This window comes from Fulmarus glacialis, unplaced genomic scaffold, assembly GCF_000690835.1.
Source record: "Fulmarus glacialis isolate BGI_N327 unplaced genomic scaffold, ASM69083v1 scaffold4249, whole genome shotgun sequence".
Classification (NCBI taxonomy): Eukaryota; Metazoa; Chordata; class Aves; order Procellariiformes; family Procellariidae; genus Fulmarus; species Fulmarus glacialis.
In genome coordinates, this window is record NW_009235089.1 from 56,973 (window position 1) to 72,773 (window position 15,801).

General features: G+C 41.0%; 1 protein-coding gene across 1 annotated transcript in view; it reads left to right on the forward strand.

The window, feature by feature from the left end:
• Positions 1-15,801, forward strand: part of LOC104082665 (NADP-dependent malic enzyme) — a 44,069-nt gene that overhangs the window by 22,206 nt on the left and 6,062 nt on the right. The window contains exons 7-9 of the mRNA XM_009585874.1: positions 6,044-6,149; positions 9,213-9,355; positions 11,939-12,112. Coding sequence (XP_009584169.1) covers positions 6,044-6,149; positions 9,213-9,355; positions 11,939-12,112 — 423 coding nt within the window. The remainder of the gene's footprint in view (positions 1-6,043; positions 6,150-9,212; positions 9,356-11,938; positions 12,113-15,801) is intronic.

A 15,801-nucleotide genomic window follows, 5' to 3' on the forward strand; every position in this document is an offset into this window, starting at 1 on the left:
GCTCCTTCCTCCTCAGGGGGAGGACTCCTCACACTCTTCCCCTGCTCCAGCGTGGGGTCCCTCCCATGGGAGACAGTCCTCCACGAACTTCTCCAATGTGGGTCATTCCCAAGGGCTGCAGTTCTTCACGTACTGCTCCAGCGTGGGTCCCTTCCACAGGGTGCAGTCCTTCAGGAACAGACTGCTCCAGCGTGGGTCCCCCACGGGGTCACAAGTCCTGCCAGCAAACCTGCTCCAGTGTGGGCTTCTCTCTCCACAGGTCCACAGGTCCTGCCAGGAGCCTGCTCCAGCGCGGGCTTCCCACGGGGTCACAGCCTCCTTCAGGCGTCCCCCTGCTCCGGCATGGTGTCCTCCACGGGCTGCAGGTGTATATCTGCTCCACTGTGGACCTCCATGGGCTGCAGGGTGTCTTCACCATGGGGTGCAGGGGAATCTCTGCTCTGGCACCTGGAGCACCTCCTCCCCCTCCTTCTTCATTGACCTTGGTGTCTGCAGGGTTGTTCCTCTCACATATTCTCACTCCTCTCTCCGGCTGCAGTTGCTGTTGCACAGCAACTTTTTCCCCTTCTTAAATATGTTATCCCAGAGGCGCTACTACTGTCGCTGATGGGCTTGGCCTTGGCCAGCAGCGGGTCCGTCTTGGAACCGGTTGGCATTGGCTCTATCGGACATGGGGGAAGCTTCTGGCATCTTCTGACAGAAGCCACCCCTGTAGTGCCCCACTACCAAAACCTTGCCACACAAACCCAATACACCCTGTCACTTCCTCTTGCTCCTTGAATTAAAAGTTCCTGGTGTCCAAGTGACCACGTTTTACTATTTGTAATAATAATATAGAATACCAATGGCTCTGATCCATTAAGGAGTATAGACATTTTAGGATTGCCAAGATCTTTCATACATAATGTCACCACCAGAGAATGCTGCTATTGTTTCTTTATCTCTGTACTTCATCTGCTGCCTTAACACAGTCCACATTGTAAGTCATTTGCTAATAAAGAATTTAGCTCATATTACTTTCCATCTGAGATACCACGGTGACTTCTAATACAGCAACATATCTGTTTTCACGTTGCTTTGTTCTCTTTTGTTCAAATCCAAAATATCCCCATAGGTTTCTTGGTACAAAATGATACTGTAACAGAGACAGTATTTTTCCCCTTCGAAATAATTTCTGACATTTTCACTGATTCTTTGGACTTAAGGTTTGTTAATCTTTTTGAGTGTTTTTAATATTCTTCACCTTCAGCATTCTAGTGAAGGTGTATTGTATAGTTTACTGAGGCAGCCTGAGTATGCATTAAAGATGCTATGGTTGTCTTCCTGGTACTTTAGTATGTAGGTTGGTTTTTTTTTTTTTAATTCAAGCAAACTTATAATGCCCCTAGCAAATACTTATTCTATAAAAGACAAGGAAATAATATAAGAATACATAGCATTGCAAAAAGTTATGTAATTAAATGTTGGTGCTTTTTTTTATTTCTTTCTCGGGATGCTGAATACGTTTGGGAAGTTAAAGCAAGAAACATATATAGGCTCTTTTTCTAACTTTACCTTCCTCTTTCTATTGAAAGAGTTTGTGAGTTTGTATCTTCCCCTCTGAATAACTGTATAGGTATCACGTCAAGTCTGTTAGTTCATCTGTGGATTTCAGTGTGAAATACTTTCTTTTTGGATTTAGAGTGTGTCACTTGATGCAGGAAAGATGCTTATCACAGAAAACATATTACCACTTAAGACAGCTGCTGTCTGGCCTAGATGTCTTCATACTGCTATTTGAATAACGGTGCAATAACGTTGTTTTGTAGGAATCCCTGGAAAAATTCCTCCCCTATGTGGCAGGCATTGAAGTCCTTCAGTGAAACAGTGAGACTGTATTGAGGCTTGGCGTACTGAAAGGGGCACGTCTTTAGATTGCTGATTTTTCTGAGCCCTTTTCATTGAACGAATGAATTTTTAATAATGCTAAAAGACCAAGACAGTGGACTTAGAAGACAAATGATGAATGTGACTGAAGATGATGTTTCTATTTAAAAGACTCAGAGCTTCATATGCAGAACCCCAGAGCTCATTCAGATTTTTTCCTAGTATGGAGTATTTTAATTTTTTCCTTTTCCTATTAGAAGAAGAAGGGAAATATCAGTGAGCTGTGTGCTGTGTTAGTATCTTAGGATTATGGAGACACAAGCAGACCAGAGCAGTTTCTGATTTATGCTGCCTTGTGTTCACCGTCTACAGCTCATTTCCTAGCAGCAGATAGCCAGAGTACAAAAGCTAGCTAAGCCAGGGCTGGAAATGGAAATGTCAGAAGATGTGCTCTGCGCTTCTGGAAGATCTTTTAGTCAGAGCAGCTCTGCACTGACAGGTCCATCCGCTTTGCATCTCTCCAGTGTCAGGAGGGAGACAAGACAGAAAACCACGCAAATCCAGAATTGAGACTTCTGCATTTTGGCTCCATCCTCTTCTCTCTGCTGACTGACAAAAACTCTGTGATTTCTTATTCTGGCTATAGGCATTCAGGGGCGGATGTCTGGAAGCTTGTACTAAATGGACTGGCAACCCCTTAGTTTGAGGTTAAGCATGCACAAAACTGAATTGTTTCTTCCTTCCTGCAAGTCATTGCTTGCCCTGTTGGCAGGGCATGGAGGAAAGCTAGCCGTGCTCTTGCTGCCGCCTCTCTACTTTGTGGAGAGCAGAACTTAAGAATTTGCAAATTTGGGGAGAAAAAATACTGTCTAAAGCACTGTCCTCTAAATTATTGGAGTTTTGTAACCAAATCAACTGGCTGGTCTTGAAATCTCGGACAGAGTTTTTAGGGAGATACTATGTAGCTCCTTTAGGATCACTGAATTAACAATTAAAATACATTTCTGGCAATCTATTTAAACCCTCCCCTAACTGTAGAATTTCTTTTATAAGCATTTTCCAAGCAAAAATCTCTATGTACATAGCTGTTGTTATTTTTGCTAAGCCACAGAATTTAATATTTCATTCTTAGTTAATATACTAGAAAAATATTTACTTGGAGACGTGATTCATTCTGACTAATGGGATCAAGCTAATTCAGACCAAAGCTGAATAAAGAAATAAATTTAAAATTGTTTGGGGTTTGGTTTTGGGTTATTTTTGGTTTTTGTTTCTTGGTTTTTTTTAGAAGGTAGAATGCCCTGTGTGAAATTAAGGGCAGACAGAAATTAAGATAGGCCTGAAGTGAATCTGACCTAAGGTGACCCATCTGGCTAGCACTAGTCTCTCTAGCCAGTGGCCCTGAAAGGGTTGCAGTGGATCACATTCAGCTTACTGTTTGAGTACTCCTTTATAGCTAATTAAATGAGAGATGGTCATCAATGTCAGTGGGAAATGGGGCTTTGAATTCTTGGTGTTGCATCAGTAAGTGTTTTAACAGCTCTGCCATTGTCTTAATTTTAAAATGTTGAAGTACCTCCTTGAAAGCCAATCAAGTGTATAAAGAAGTAATTCTGTTTCATGCAGGATTTTGGTTATTTGTTTTGGTTAAAAATTAAAATGAAAGAATATCAGTATTTTTCTCCACTAAGATGTCAGCCTGGCCTCTTAGCTGTTATGCACTGTGGAAAAAATCGGAGGTCACCTTTCCCGAGAGGTCTGCCCAAATCTGCAGATCCTGGAGGCGCTCAGAGCTTCCAGCCTGCCACAGCCTGAAGAATGAGCTGGTCATAGCTCTTGGAGGTGATTCCTTTTTTCTTGGTAGCCCAGGACAGTCTCCTGGAGGCTGGATTTTAAGACCAGATCAAAAACTGGCTTCCTCAATAGCAGTCTGATAAGCTATTAAGGAATGAACTGAAGAAGCAGCATGGGATTGGATGGTCGCCCATGGCACCCATTCCTGGCTCCCCAGAAAACCTGCCTCCAAGTCGGGCTCCGTCGAGCATTTCAATTTCAACCAACCAGCCGATTAGAATGAAAAGTGGATTTTATTATAGTATGTTGAATTATTCCTAGCAACAAACTTTGGGCCTGGAAGTCATAAATGCATTTTTTTCTTTGGTGACTAAAAAGAAAACTTTGTGGTTTTCCCCTGAAAATGTTAAGGAAAATTCCTGCTTTAAAATGAGATGCATCTAAAGCATGTGTGTAGACTGTGGGGACATCTACTGGGGTGCTGGGAAATGGCAGACTTCAAAATGTGTATTGACGGTGGAATGATTCAAGTGTGAATATGCCAAAAATTGTTAATATTGCAGCATTCTCTCGAGGCTGAGAATTTCACATTTTAGCCGCAAAGGAAACCAGGTGCCTGTAATGCAGTATTTCCGTGCTAATCGCTCTAGGAGAACACTTAAGACCCGTATAAGCACATCCAGACATAACCCTCTTAATTTAAAAACTCTGTATTTTGGTCATGTAAAAAAATCTGCAGAAGAGGAGAGATCTCTGGAAATTCCTTGTAATCACGGGTGAGCCAAGAGAAGCTGGCGTCCTGTGAGGCAGACCCGACCACATAACAGCCTTTCACGGCTTCCTGTGGTACCCTCGGGATGGAAATGCTTTTCTTGCAGCTGGAAATGAAAAATGGCCTTCCCTCCTGTCTACCAGCTCTTGCGGTGGCCGTCCGAGGACCAGCAGGGGAGCTTCGGTGATGGGACTGGCACAGCCACACGTTGCCACATTGCAGAATCGTGGCCTGAAATGTAGCAGCGGATTTCTCATTTTTGTTAAAATTAAGCAAAAAAGCCATTAAAAAACTAATCCCGGCTTCAGTCTGATAGCATACACAGTCCTAAATTGAGCCAAAATTTGTCAAATTCATAGACTTTGGTGGAATTGTGGAATGAATTCTGTTCCAATACTTCAGTATAGTCTTAATTAACTTGCAAAGATTAAGGAAACTTTCATCTTATCAGTTGGAAAAGATGTGGCTGGGGAGATGATATATATCTGTTCTGCCTATTTGGTCAAAATTACATTTAGCGTTCCATTTTCCTCGTGTACTTCCCTATATATCTGTATAATCTGCTTCTTGTGTCTCAAATTGTAAGATGTTTGAGGGGCTGGCGCCGTCTTCTAGATTTGTGTTTGAAAAGTGCCTTTGCAGTGATGTTTTCTGCAGGCACGAGAATAAAATGAGGGGTGGAGGTGTATGCATTTTAAACTCTTCTGCTGAAATTTTCAGATGCCTGTGTACAGACAGAGGTCCATGTATTTAGACAGCTAATGTAATTTTCACCAATTCTGTCCCCTTCTTTCCCCGCACTCCACGTTACTTACACTGAGCTCAAATCCTGTTTGCAGCCCAGTCAAGGTCAATGATACTCTATAGCCCTTTTTCCTGCATCTATCATGTTCCATTTGGAAACCTTGTTGGGCATCGATGGGTGGAAATTGCCGGTATAGATTAGGGTGAAAGTTGTTTCACAGCTGAGTCAATTTTGTTAATGCAAAAATGGTGCACCAGACATCTGGTTAGAATTATTTTTATTCCATCCTTAAGAATGAATGACTTAAATATGAAAAATGTGGAGCAAAATATGGGCTTGCCTATAGACTATATACTCCTGCCGTATAGTCTCTATACTTTTAGACAAGAGCAAAGCTGAAAAAGCTAGGAGAAATTATTTTTGTTTTGCTACGTTACGAATCACCCCCGCCCTGGTGCATCCATACTGTTTGCTGTATAAATATATTTATGCTTTATCATTAGTAATTTTAAGCATTTGACCAAATGTTAACGGGTAAAACAGCTTTAAGAATGCTTCAAAGAAGAAATTAATGATGCTTTCATATAATTGTTATTACAGTGGCATTCTACAGCTGTTATGAATTTAAAGTAAAAATATTGAATTTAATTTATCTACAGCTTAGAGAAATAGATTAGTCCTAAATTACCCTAAGCGTGTTAGCTGTACACAGTGTAACTTTGTCTAATATGGTATTTGGTAATAGACACAAAAGCAGAAATGAAAATAGGACATGTTAAACCAGATACTTTGTAAACTGATTATCCTAGGATATTAGGTTCCATTAAACTTATAATAAATCTCTCTCTCTTTTTTTCCTTACTCAGGGGCGTGCCTCATTAACATCTGAGAAACAACGTTTTGCCCATGAACATGGTGAAATGAAAAATCTAGAAGATATTGTTAAAGATATAAAACCATCCGTGCTAATAGGTAATTTGTTTTACTTTAAACCAATGACCTTATTCTTTGTTGGAAAAAGATGGGGATGTGGCTTTGTCTGAAGACAAGATCAAGTTCCTCTGAACAGAGTTTACCTTTGTGTGTTTTTAGAAAACACTAGGTGCATAATGGACTCTGTTAAGCAACTGAACAAATAGTAACTATCCAGGCATGTAACACTGCTTTCACTCCAAGCCATCCACTCTACAGGGGGAATAATCCAAGCTGGTTTAAACATCTGATGGAGAACCTTATCACCTTCCTAAATTACTTCTGATTTAATGTGGGTGGTGTAATACAAATAACCTCACACTTAGACTGAGAAAACTGAGCTAAGCACATGTAAAGCTGTGCAAATATGAGCGTGCTGTAGCTGAATCTTCTTCTCCCTCATGCTTATGTCCTTAGCCACCAGTCCTTTGTGCAGACCAAAACACAGATTTTACAAAGACTTTTATAAAAGCTGCAGGATTTGGGATTTCAGTAAAGGATTGCTCAGCTCTCTGCTGTTTGGTTATTATATTTCAGTGACACTTTCAGGAATGAACTGCAAATACTCTTAAATAATTTTTTTAATTTGTAAGACTTGAAAATTCATCTATCTGGCTAGTGAAATCATTTATCAGATGCTGGAAAATCTGAAATGCCACAGTGAAAATTATCCTAAATTTTAAGAGCTACCTTTTTGACTATGCGTAAACCATATGGTCCTTGTTGAGTAAAATCTGCTTTTGACAATGATCATGAATGAGGTAAATAAAGCTTATCTTTTTCTATGCTCCATAAAGTATGACTGCAAGACAGAGACCAAGGAGTCTGGAGAATTTATTTAGTAGAATACAAGGCTGAAAAAGCTAGTGGAACAGAAGAATAGATTGAATGATCTGTGATATTTATCTAGATAAAGGTGTGTGGATGCTTAGGGAGTGTTTGCTGTCATGAAATATGGATGTTTACTGTGTGTCATTTTAATATATAAATCTATGCAGCGCTTTCCCGCAAGGTCACTTTCTCCTACCCATACTGCATAATGAAGGCTCTTCCAACAGAAACAGCAATGAAAATTAATATTGGGATTTTTTTCGGTTTGGAGGACTAGTCATTCAGTATCTTCCCCTGGGCATCAGGAGTCATGGGGAAATATGTTGATACTCCTTCTCCCAATGTTTTACTTAACTCTTGTCTCAGCGAATGCTCATATACATTTCACTGCCTGCGATGGCTCAAGGAAAAGCCTTAGTTTAGCTTGGCCAAATATAAGAAATTGCGATTTTAAAACGAAAACCAAAAAAGAAATAGTGAGATTGTTCAGGGCATTTTGTTTTAACTTTATATCTGAAGATAGTTGTCATTCTTACTATTGGCTGTCCAGAAGCAGTTTTAGAAGACATTAAACATTTGGCAACTGCAGACTTAACCAGAAGCTAAGGTGTGTAACAGGCTCTTATACAAGTGGGTCAAAATCATGACTGCCATAACTGTTCATCAAACATAGAGTGGCCCAGCTGATCTAGCAGAGCTTTTGCACCTAAGCATCCTTGTCCATTCATAGAAGGTGAAGTACAGAGAGCTCAGGTTTGTAAAAAAAGTAGTATGTGACAGAAATGTTTGAGCAAGAGTTGTTTAAACTTTGAGAGAAGTCACTGATTTGCATCAATTGAGAAGTTGCCTCTTTTGTTACCAAGGGATCAGAATAAAGAAGATTTGGCCAGACGCAAAATCAAATGGGTCTTAGACATTATTTGGCCCACATTAAGCACCTAAAGAGCACCTAAAGAGCCTGTCGTAGGATGCTTGGGCTTTCAGTAGACCTCTTGGGAAAGCTCAACTTAAAACAATTCAGGAAATTTCAGTGGGGCACCCACCTCTCTGTCGAGGGCATAGGCTGTGCTTGAAGATGTTCTGTAAGGTGATACCATGCTTCATGTAGAAGCAGTCAGAAAATACGCTGAGACACCTTTAAGAAATGTTAGTCCTGGAGCATGTATGACCTTCTAGCCAGCTCTGCAAGGTGAGGACCCCTTTCACCTCCCTCCAAGTACCTTGTGCTCTCCTCGGGCAGACACCAAGCTTATAGTGGGCGATGTTGGGATGCTCATTTGTGCAGGTTAGAGCCCTGACCCAAGAGACACCCTCTCCTGGCCCGGGTTTGAATCCGTTCCTACTCTGCCAAGAGAGGGAACAGCAGCTTCTTTCCTGCTGTTGAAACTCGGATGCTGTGTGGAAAGCAGAGCAGGGAGCCAGGCACTGGGGCCTCTGAGCAGGAAGGAGGCTACCTTCTCTACAAGCTAAGTATTGGGGCCTCCCTGGGCATAAAGATCCTTAGGTTTACTCCAAGATCTGTTTTTCTGTTTTTCGCTGAAGGCGTAGAGAGCAAGGACCTGATCCTTGGATCCCCAACTCTTGTAGGTTAGGCAGAAATACAGGTGTATTGGCATCTCAAAAACATCACACACACATTTTTGGTTGTAAGTACAGTATGGAGAATGGAAAAGCATTTCTGGTGGGATTGAAAGGGCTGTATTGAAAAAAGCTGTTACTGTCAGGGAAGCCTTAGACTCAAAACTGGGATTATTCATCAGCTGAGGCTGGAGGTGACAGAATGATCAGCTGTAGAAGGCAGAACTTTACTTGTCATGTCAGAAAAAATTGAAATCTGACACACTGGATTTGGGAGAAACTATCCAGTCTGTTGCATGAGACTTTAGGAGAGAGAGTTGTACCTTTCTACTCCTTGTTGGACTTACCTGCAGGTTAGGTGATACATTTCTATTTTATATAAAGGGCCTGAGAAAAGTGAAGCGAGAAATTCACCAAACTGTACAGGGGTGAATAGGTTCTGTCTTATGTTAAGGATAATACTGAAGTTTCACTGTTGCAAAATCTTTTATACAAAACTTTATTTTAACCACATCCTAGGAAAAAGGTTGAACTCCGTTTTAAAGAGGGAGGTATGCAGTAAAACGAGCTCTGTTCTTTTAAAAGTGGCATGCGTGTCTTACCTTGAACTGATTGCATTTGTCTGCTTGTTCTGTGTGTGTTTTTCTTCTTTAGGAGTTGCTGCAATTGGTGGTGCTTTTACTAAACAAATTCTTCAGGATATGGCTGCTTTAAACAAACGTCCTATTATTTTTGCTCTCAGCAATCCTACCAGCAAAGCAGAATGCACTGCTGAGCAGTGCTACAAATACACAGAGGTAACCAAAGATTAACAACACTTCAGTATATGTAGTGAAAAGTAAATATGAAGTTAAATTTAAAATGGGAGGAAGACAGAGGGTGAAGTAGCAAGTACTAATCATGTCTCTGTGTGTAGATAAACTGAGTTAAATTAAGTAGCAGGTTTTTCAGATTTTATCAAGACAATTTCACTGAAGTCAATACATGCTTGCACCCTCATAAAAACATTTAATAGCTTTTATTGGTGTCAGCCAAGACTCATAGTCTTTATATATAACTGAAGCATCAGTAACTGTCAATCATTAAAGCCTTATGCCTGTTTTTGAACTGTACCACTTTGTGTAATATATACACACAGTGGCATGCTTTTCATTTGAGATTTTATAAATACTCTTTAGGGTAAGAAAATACTTCAATACAGGAAATAGAATCTTTAAAATAATTCTTTATTAAGAACTGGGGTAATTGACTCCTTTTACAAAGATTTCTATTGTAGAAACATAGGTGAAAATTAAGAGAACTGTGCTTGCTTATTTATTATTGTATTATAGAATGCTAATAAACACGTTATCCTGTAATTCAGTCTAGAATTTGAAATGTATGAGTACTTGACTGTATGTGTTTCATAGTGGATTGTGTTTGGATTTCTTGTCAAATACAGGGCAGTTTGAATGACAGTTTCACAGTGTTTAAAAGACAAATTTAGCATGCCAGTTCCCCACTGCAACAGTACACAATTACAGCGCAATGCAAGAGCCAGGGGAGCAGCCTACATGAAGGGTTGGTTATAGTGCATAATGACATCTGGTAGGCAGAGCAAAAGACACACTGAAGTATTTGATCTGTCACCAAAACGTATAATAAGCCGGCCATGATAATACTGCATGACACCAAACCAAACAGAATATTCTTCTGAAGAGCTGAATAGCAACAGTGGCATATTTTAAAATGCACGTTTCCAGTTCTCTAAAATAGGCATAGATATTTCTGATACAAAGCGCCTCTGAAGCATTTAACAGTGACATTTATCACTTCCAACAGTGCTAGCATAAATAAAGGCTGGCTTTTCTTCCCCACCTAAATTTACTGCTTAAATTCGAGGGTGCCCCCTCCCCATCAAGGCAATAGCCAGGGGCCTTTGGGCTGCGGATGTAGAGCCTGTGCAGTGTCACTCCCCTCATTAGTCCAAAACTGCATTGCCTGCTGTAGAAATTACTTCTCTCTCCCAGTGTTATCAGGAATGATCTGAGGAGATAGTAGTGCTGCACCTCTGAGGTGCCTCTTCTGCCACCCTTGAACGGCACTCGGTGGTGCCGGCATCTGCTCCCATCGGGGTGTTCCTCATCCCAGGGGAACAGTGAGACTCCATCAGACTTGCAGCTCCTTTGCAGCCCATCTCTTGGTACTCCAGTGGCATCACAGCTCTGAACATGCATGCTACCGAATGACACCAGGCCTAATATTCCTCTTAGCTAATGTTAAGTTGTTAGCAACATGAGCCCTGTCACCACATCTGGGCCACCCCACAGGCTTCTGTTCCTCCCCGTAGCTGCCTGATGTGTGCTGTGTGCCAGCGTGGAGCTACGCCTGTGTTTGGGTCCTGGGAAGAGATATAGAGGTCCCATGTGAACTACAACATACAATGAGTTAGAGCCAGTTCTCTTGTCCTCAGGACAAGTGATATGGTGTAACTTGCATCTGTACAGCTAAATTCTCTTAATTATGCTGGCTCTTCCAAAACATGCTGGCTCTTCCATACTGCCTGCTGGGACCAATGTGTGCATGGTGCCTGAGCCCTAGTGGCAACAGTGCTACTTGGCACTACCCAAAAATCTGCTGGGAAACATCCTAGTAGTTTATCAGTATTGGATGATCACATGCTGATGCCTGAGTTGGTGCCCTCACCCTGCTCAGTATATTGCAATGAGGGGAGCCATAAGGTCCCAGAAGAGGACACCAACTTGTGCTATAGGTTGCACCATGGGATGACGTTCCTGGGACAGAGCTTGCACCTCTGTCATTCTGTTGAGCTGTGGAGTGGGCGCAGAGGCCTGAAGAGGGGGGACTGGGAGGAACAGAGAGCTCTGCCTGTCCCCACAGCTCCTCAGAAATTGCCACATCCAAAAGTGCAACATTTAGTGGCCTTAGTGTCATTTTTGTGGATGATGGGCTGTTGGGAAAAAATCCAGCAGCATCACACGTTGTTACCATGACAGTATTGCCCACTTTGAGTTATATAGCTCCAGGTGTATACCTTCTTCCCATGTACCCTTCTTCTGGCATGGACGCACCAAGTGAATAACGAGTGCTGGCTTCCACTTCCTCCTCCTCTAAATAGTGCTGATAGCTCTTACCTGAATAAGGCAGCTGTTACTCTCTGACGTCAGATAGTCACAGAGAATTGCCTGTGATCTCTAGGATCAGCATCCTGATGCTCTTAGACATATTCAGTTAAGTAGCTCTAACACCCTCTCAGAAGAGATATTAAATAGATGTAACCCAGCTTCCACAGTGGTAGATAATTTAAAGGGATGTGTGAAATACTTCAACAGCATCCTCGCAACTAACGTGCTTTCTTTGGCTTTCTTGTTACAACTTAGGGTCGTGGCATTTTTGCCAGTGGAAGTCCTTTTGATCCTGTCACTCTTACAAGCGGACAAACTCTCTATCCTGGACAGGGTAACAATTCCTATGTGTTCCCAGGAGTTGCCCTTGGCGTTATTTCATGTGGACTGAAACATATTGATGAGGACGTGTTCCTCACAACTGCTGAGGTATTGTATTAAAAATTATTTAAATTCCTTAATTTACTAACTTGGTAAAAATGAACAATTAAACAAATAGTTAAACATTATCTTTTAAATTGGAAAAATAGTGCTTTCTGTGTAAGGTCTTTATTTGCAAGGTATGTTGTTTTTTATAAATTCTATTTGAACAAGTTGTTTTTAAAAAGTTAATACTTGCTGCAAAGGTCATCTGACATAAACTTCACCTTCTGTTGGCAAGGAAAAAAGAGAAAGACTTCAGTAGTGTACTATCACAGGTGAATGCACATATGTACAGTTTGCATACACGTGTACATAGGTTTGATTTTAGATTGAAAGGAACTATATTTTGATGTTGGTAGCTTTGGGGTGACTTTGGTGGGTGTTTTGCTTGCAAAAATTATTTGAATTTCTTTTAGCTTTTTAGCTTTTTGCTATTTTGAGTAGAGCTGTTGGCATCATTTTTTGTGGACCTCCCTTGTCAACAGCTGGTGAAAGTGCTCCATTGCCTTGTGGTTCCTTGCACAGTTTGACAGAATTGCTGTGTTATTCTTCCCATTTTCTTTCTTACCCTTTTCGGCATTGGTTCCTTTCTTTCTTCAGGCAATTTTTTATGATCTTTGTTCTGACGTTATCCAACATGTGATCTCTCCTCCTTTATCTCCACTCAGTGGGCAAGAGATGAACAGAGAGCAAACACTTTTGGTTCTAGGAGTCATTCACCACCTACTTCCAGTGATTATTCAAAATCTGACATCCACTGTCTTACAGTAGGACATCATAAATGCACAGGGTTATATCTTCAACACATATGGGAGAAGAATCTGGCCTTTGTTATTTTAGAATCCCTTATTCAAACAAAATAAATTACTAGCAGTGGTTGAAATCAAATGCTTAAAACAATTTTTTACAAAACAATAGGTCAATCTTTCTGCAGCTGTTTCTCACTTAAGACAGTTGTAACTTTCTGTGCTTTTCTGGGTCCGGCATCTTTGCTCCTCATCCACTCCAGCGCCATAGCACCCTTACTTACCACTCCTCCCTCTGGCCCTTTCCATCTCACCCTCTTCCTGCCCTGTCCTGGAGTTCCATTGCCTCTGTTGGTTCTGCTCTTGGCTGGCCACCAACATAATGAGCCTCACAGGACTCAGCTTCCTTTGACTGAGTGATGTGATATCCAGTGATGCTCAAGCTCCTGGCTACTCTGCTCCCAGGAATGTGCTTCCAAGCTCACCCTGCTCAGAGAGAGCCCAGTACAGACAGTGATTAGAGAGCCCTAAGCAGTGCATGATGGTCTGACCATGTCCAAGCAAAGTCATTAAAAGCCTGATGCTTTTTGGGTTTTTTTAAAGGGTATGGAAATAAGGAAGAAGGCTAGCCTCAGTTTACTTAGATGCACTTCAGTGGTAATTTCTATCCAGTCCAGTTGATATAAATTACAATCCACAGAACTTCATGAAAGTGCAACGTCCTAATCTTCAAAGAAGCTGTGTAAGCACGCTTGGAAATACTGTATGTAGCACACAGAGGAAGCCTCAAAGCAATGCAATTAGCAACTATTATGGAGCAATAAAAAAAAAAAAAGAGAAGAAAAAGAAGTTGCCCCAATTAGCAGAAGCGAGAATGCCTGACTCAACTTTTGCACCTTTTTTAAGGGATATTGCATTCCAGGATTCTTGCTCCTTGTGTCCTCTTCATGGATTAAAGGGAAGAAAATGGCCCTTTACTATCACTTGGAGGCAACTGATAGGCAATGTGATCCTATGACTGGCAGTATGTGATATGAAGCTTTCTTAAAGGATGAGCACTTGCACGCTGCCCTTGCTGGATTTCTGAAGGTTTTTTTTCAAGGTGCGTACTATGGCATCTTTAAAAAAGTTTGCCAGCAGCTTGCCCTCTATAAGAAAGATATTCACAATTTCCATCTTTAAAATTAGTAAAAAGCCCAGACTGTCTCCACTGGCTTTAACCATCTTAGGAGGGCAATGATCCATCTCGTAAGTCTTTGGATAATTATATCCTCTCTTTAAATCCTTCCCTGTAATTTCAGTTGGATACGGTGATCCTCGCTTGCTGGTCTAAACTGCTGTGTTAAACAGTTGTCTTATTTCATTCTAGAACTTGCTTCATTTTGGTTTGGGTGAAATGGTTCCTATATATAGAGTGCTGATGGATGAAAGGTGACACATGCGGATTGAATGATATTTCAAGTGGCAGTCTACTATGTCAGAAAAAAATCTGTTTGGAACAAAGAAACTTAACCGAACAAAGAAATGTAACAGTCAGGAAAGTAAAATGGTATCAGAAATTGTGAGGAAGCTTTTAAATTCTCTTTTGAGGTAGAGCTTCTCTCCTGACTCTTCTTCTTCAGTAAAGGTTTTGCTACATAATTGCCATCCTTTAGTAAAATCCCTAGAAAAGTTTGACATGTAAAAGTGTATTTTTTTCTTGCATAGAAAGTCTCTGTTAGCAGCAAGATCAATGGAGAGCTACTCACCTTATGGCTGGAGCTAAGAGCAGTCACATCTCGTCTCCCTGCTTGTGTGAGAGGCAGCATGTGAGTGGAGCTGGGGTCAGCTACAGCCAGTTACTGAGCAAGGCGACAACTGATGGATTTCAGAGGAGTCTTTGCCAGAAGAGGTGTCAGGAGTGTGAAGGCCAGGAGGGCTGCATAGGCCCTTAGCTGAAATTACAGTACAAAGCAAACGCAAAAGTGCTTTTTGTTTTGTTTTCTTAGCTTTTTTAATGGAAGGATAAAATCAAAATAGTTGCATGTGGGTTTTAGAATAGTGGTTAGTATTCTCCATTTGAAATGGAAGCACCCAAGATGCTGCAAAATTTAAAGCACCAAACCCACGCATTTTAGACAGAGGGACCTTCTCAGATTGTAGCAGTGGCTAACCCAAAAAAAGAAAGTATAAAAAATAAGCAGCCCAGGCTGCATGCCTGCACCTCCTGTCTTCTTGCATTGCCACCTCTCCAATTAAATCTGATAAAAGTCACAAATAGCTTATTGTAACTACAACGAATTCTACTTTCAGTGTTCTTTTCTTCCTGCCAAGTAAAATAGAATGTAACTTCGATTTTGGATGATAAATCTAAGGTACTGTAAGCTGTAATACCTCTTAATTGCAGGCAATTGCTCTGTGATGACAAGGGACATTACCTATTCTTCTAAGTCTTACCAAATGCAACAAAAGGGACAGAGAATTATGAACTAATGAAATATTCTTGGCGTGTGTGACCTACAGTTAAGTTACTCCAGAAATAATCCTGTTAAATCCGTTCATTATAGAGAATACGTCCTCCAAAAGCCAAAATGCCCCCACTTGCTTTACAGCATTTGTCCTGTCTTGGCTGCCTTTCATTTAGGTTCTGCAATAAGGCTTAGCTAATTTCTCTATTAAAAACTTGAATTAATTAAAATTTAAAATATGAAAATAGCCATACTGGGTTGGACCTAAGATATCCAAACAGCTCAATATCTTCCTGTGAAAGCGATCAGTAGCAGAACCTGAGGAAAAGAGGATACATAAGGGGAAAACACAGAGTGATCCTTCTACTGAAATGGCTTTTCAGCTTCTGGCAGCCTGTACTATATGGCCTTCCTGCGCTGGAAGTTTTATCACTGTATGGATTTCTCTTTCATAAATGAGCCTAGTGGCTTTTTAAACATGTTTATATATTTGAACATCTTT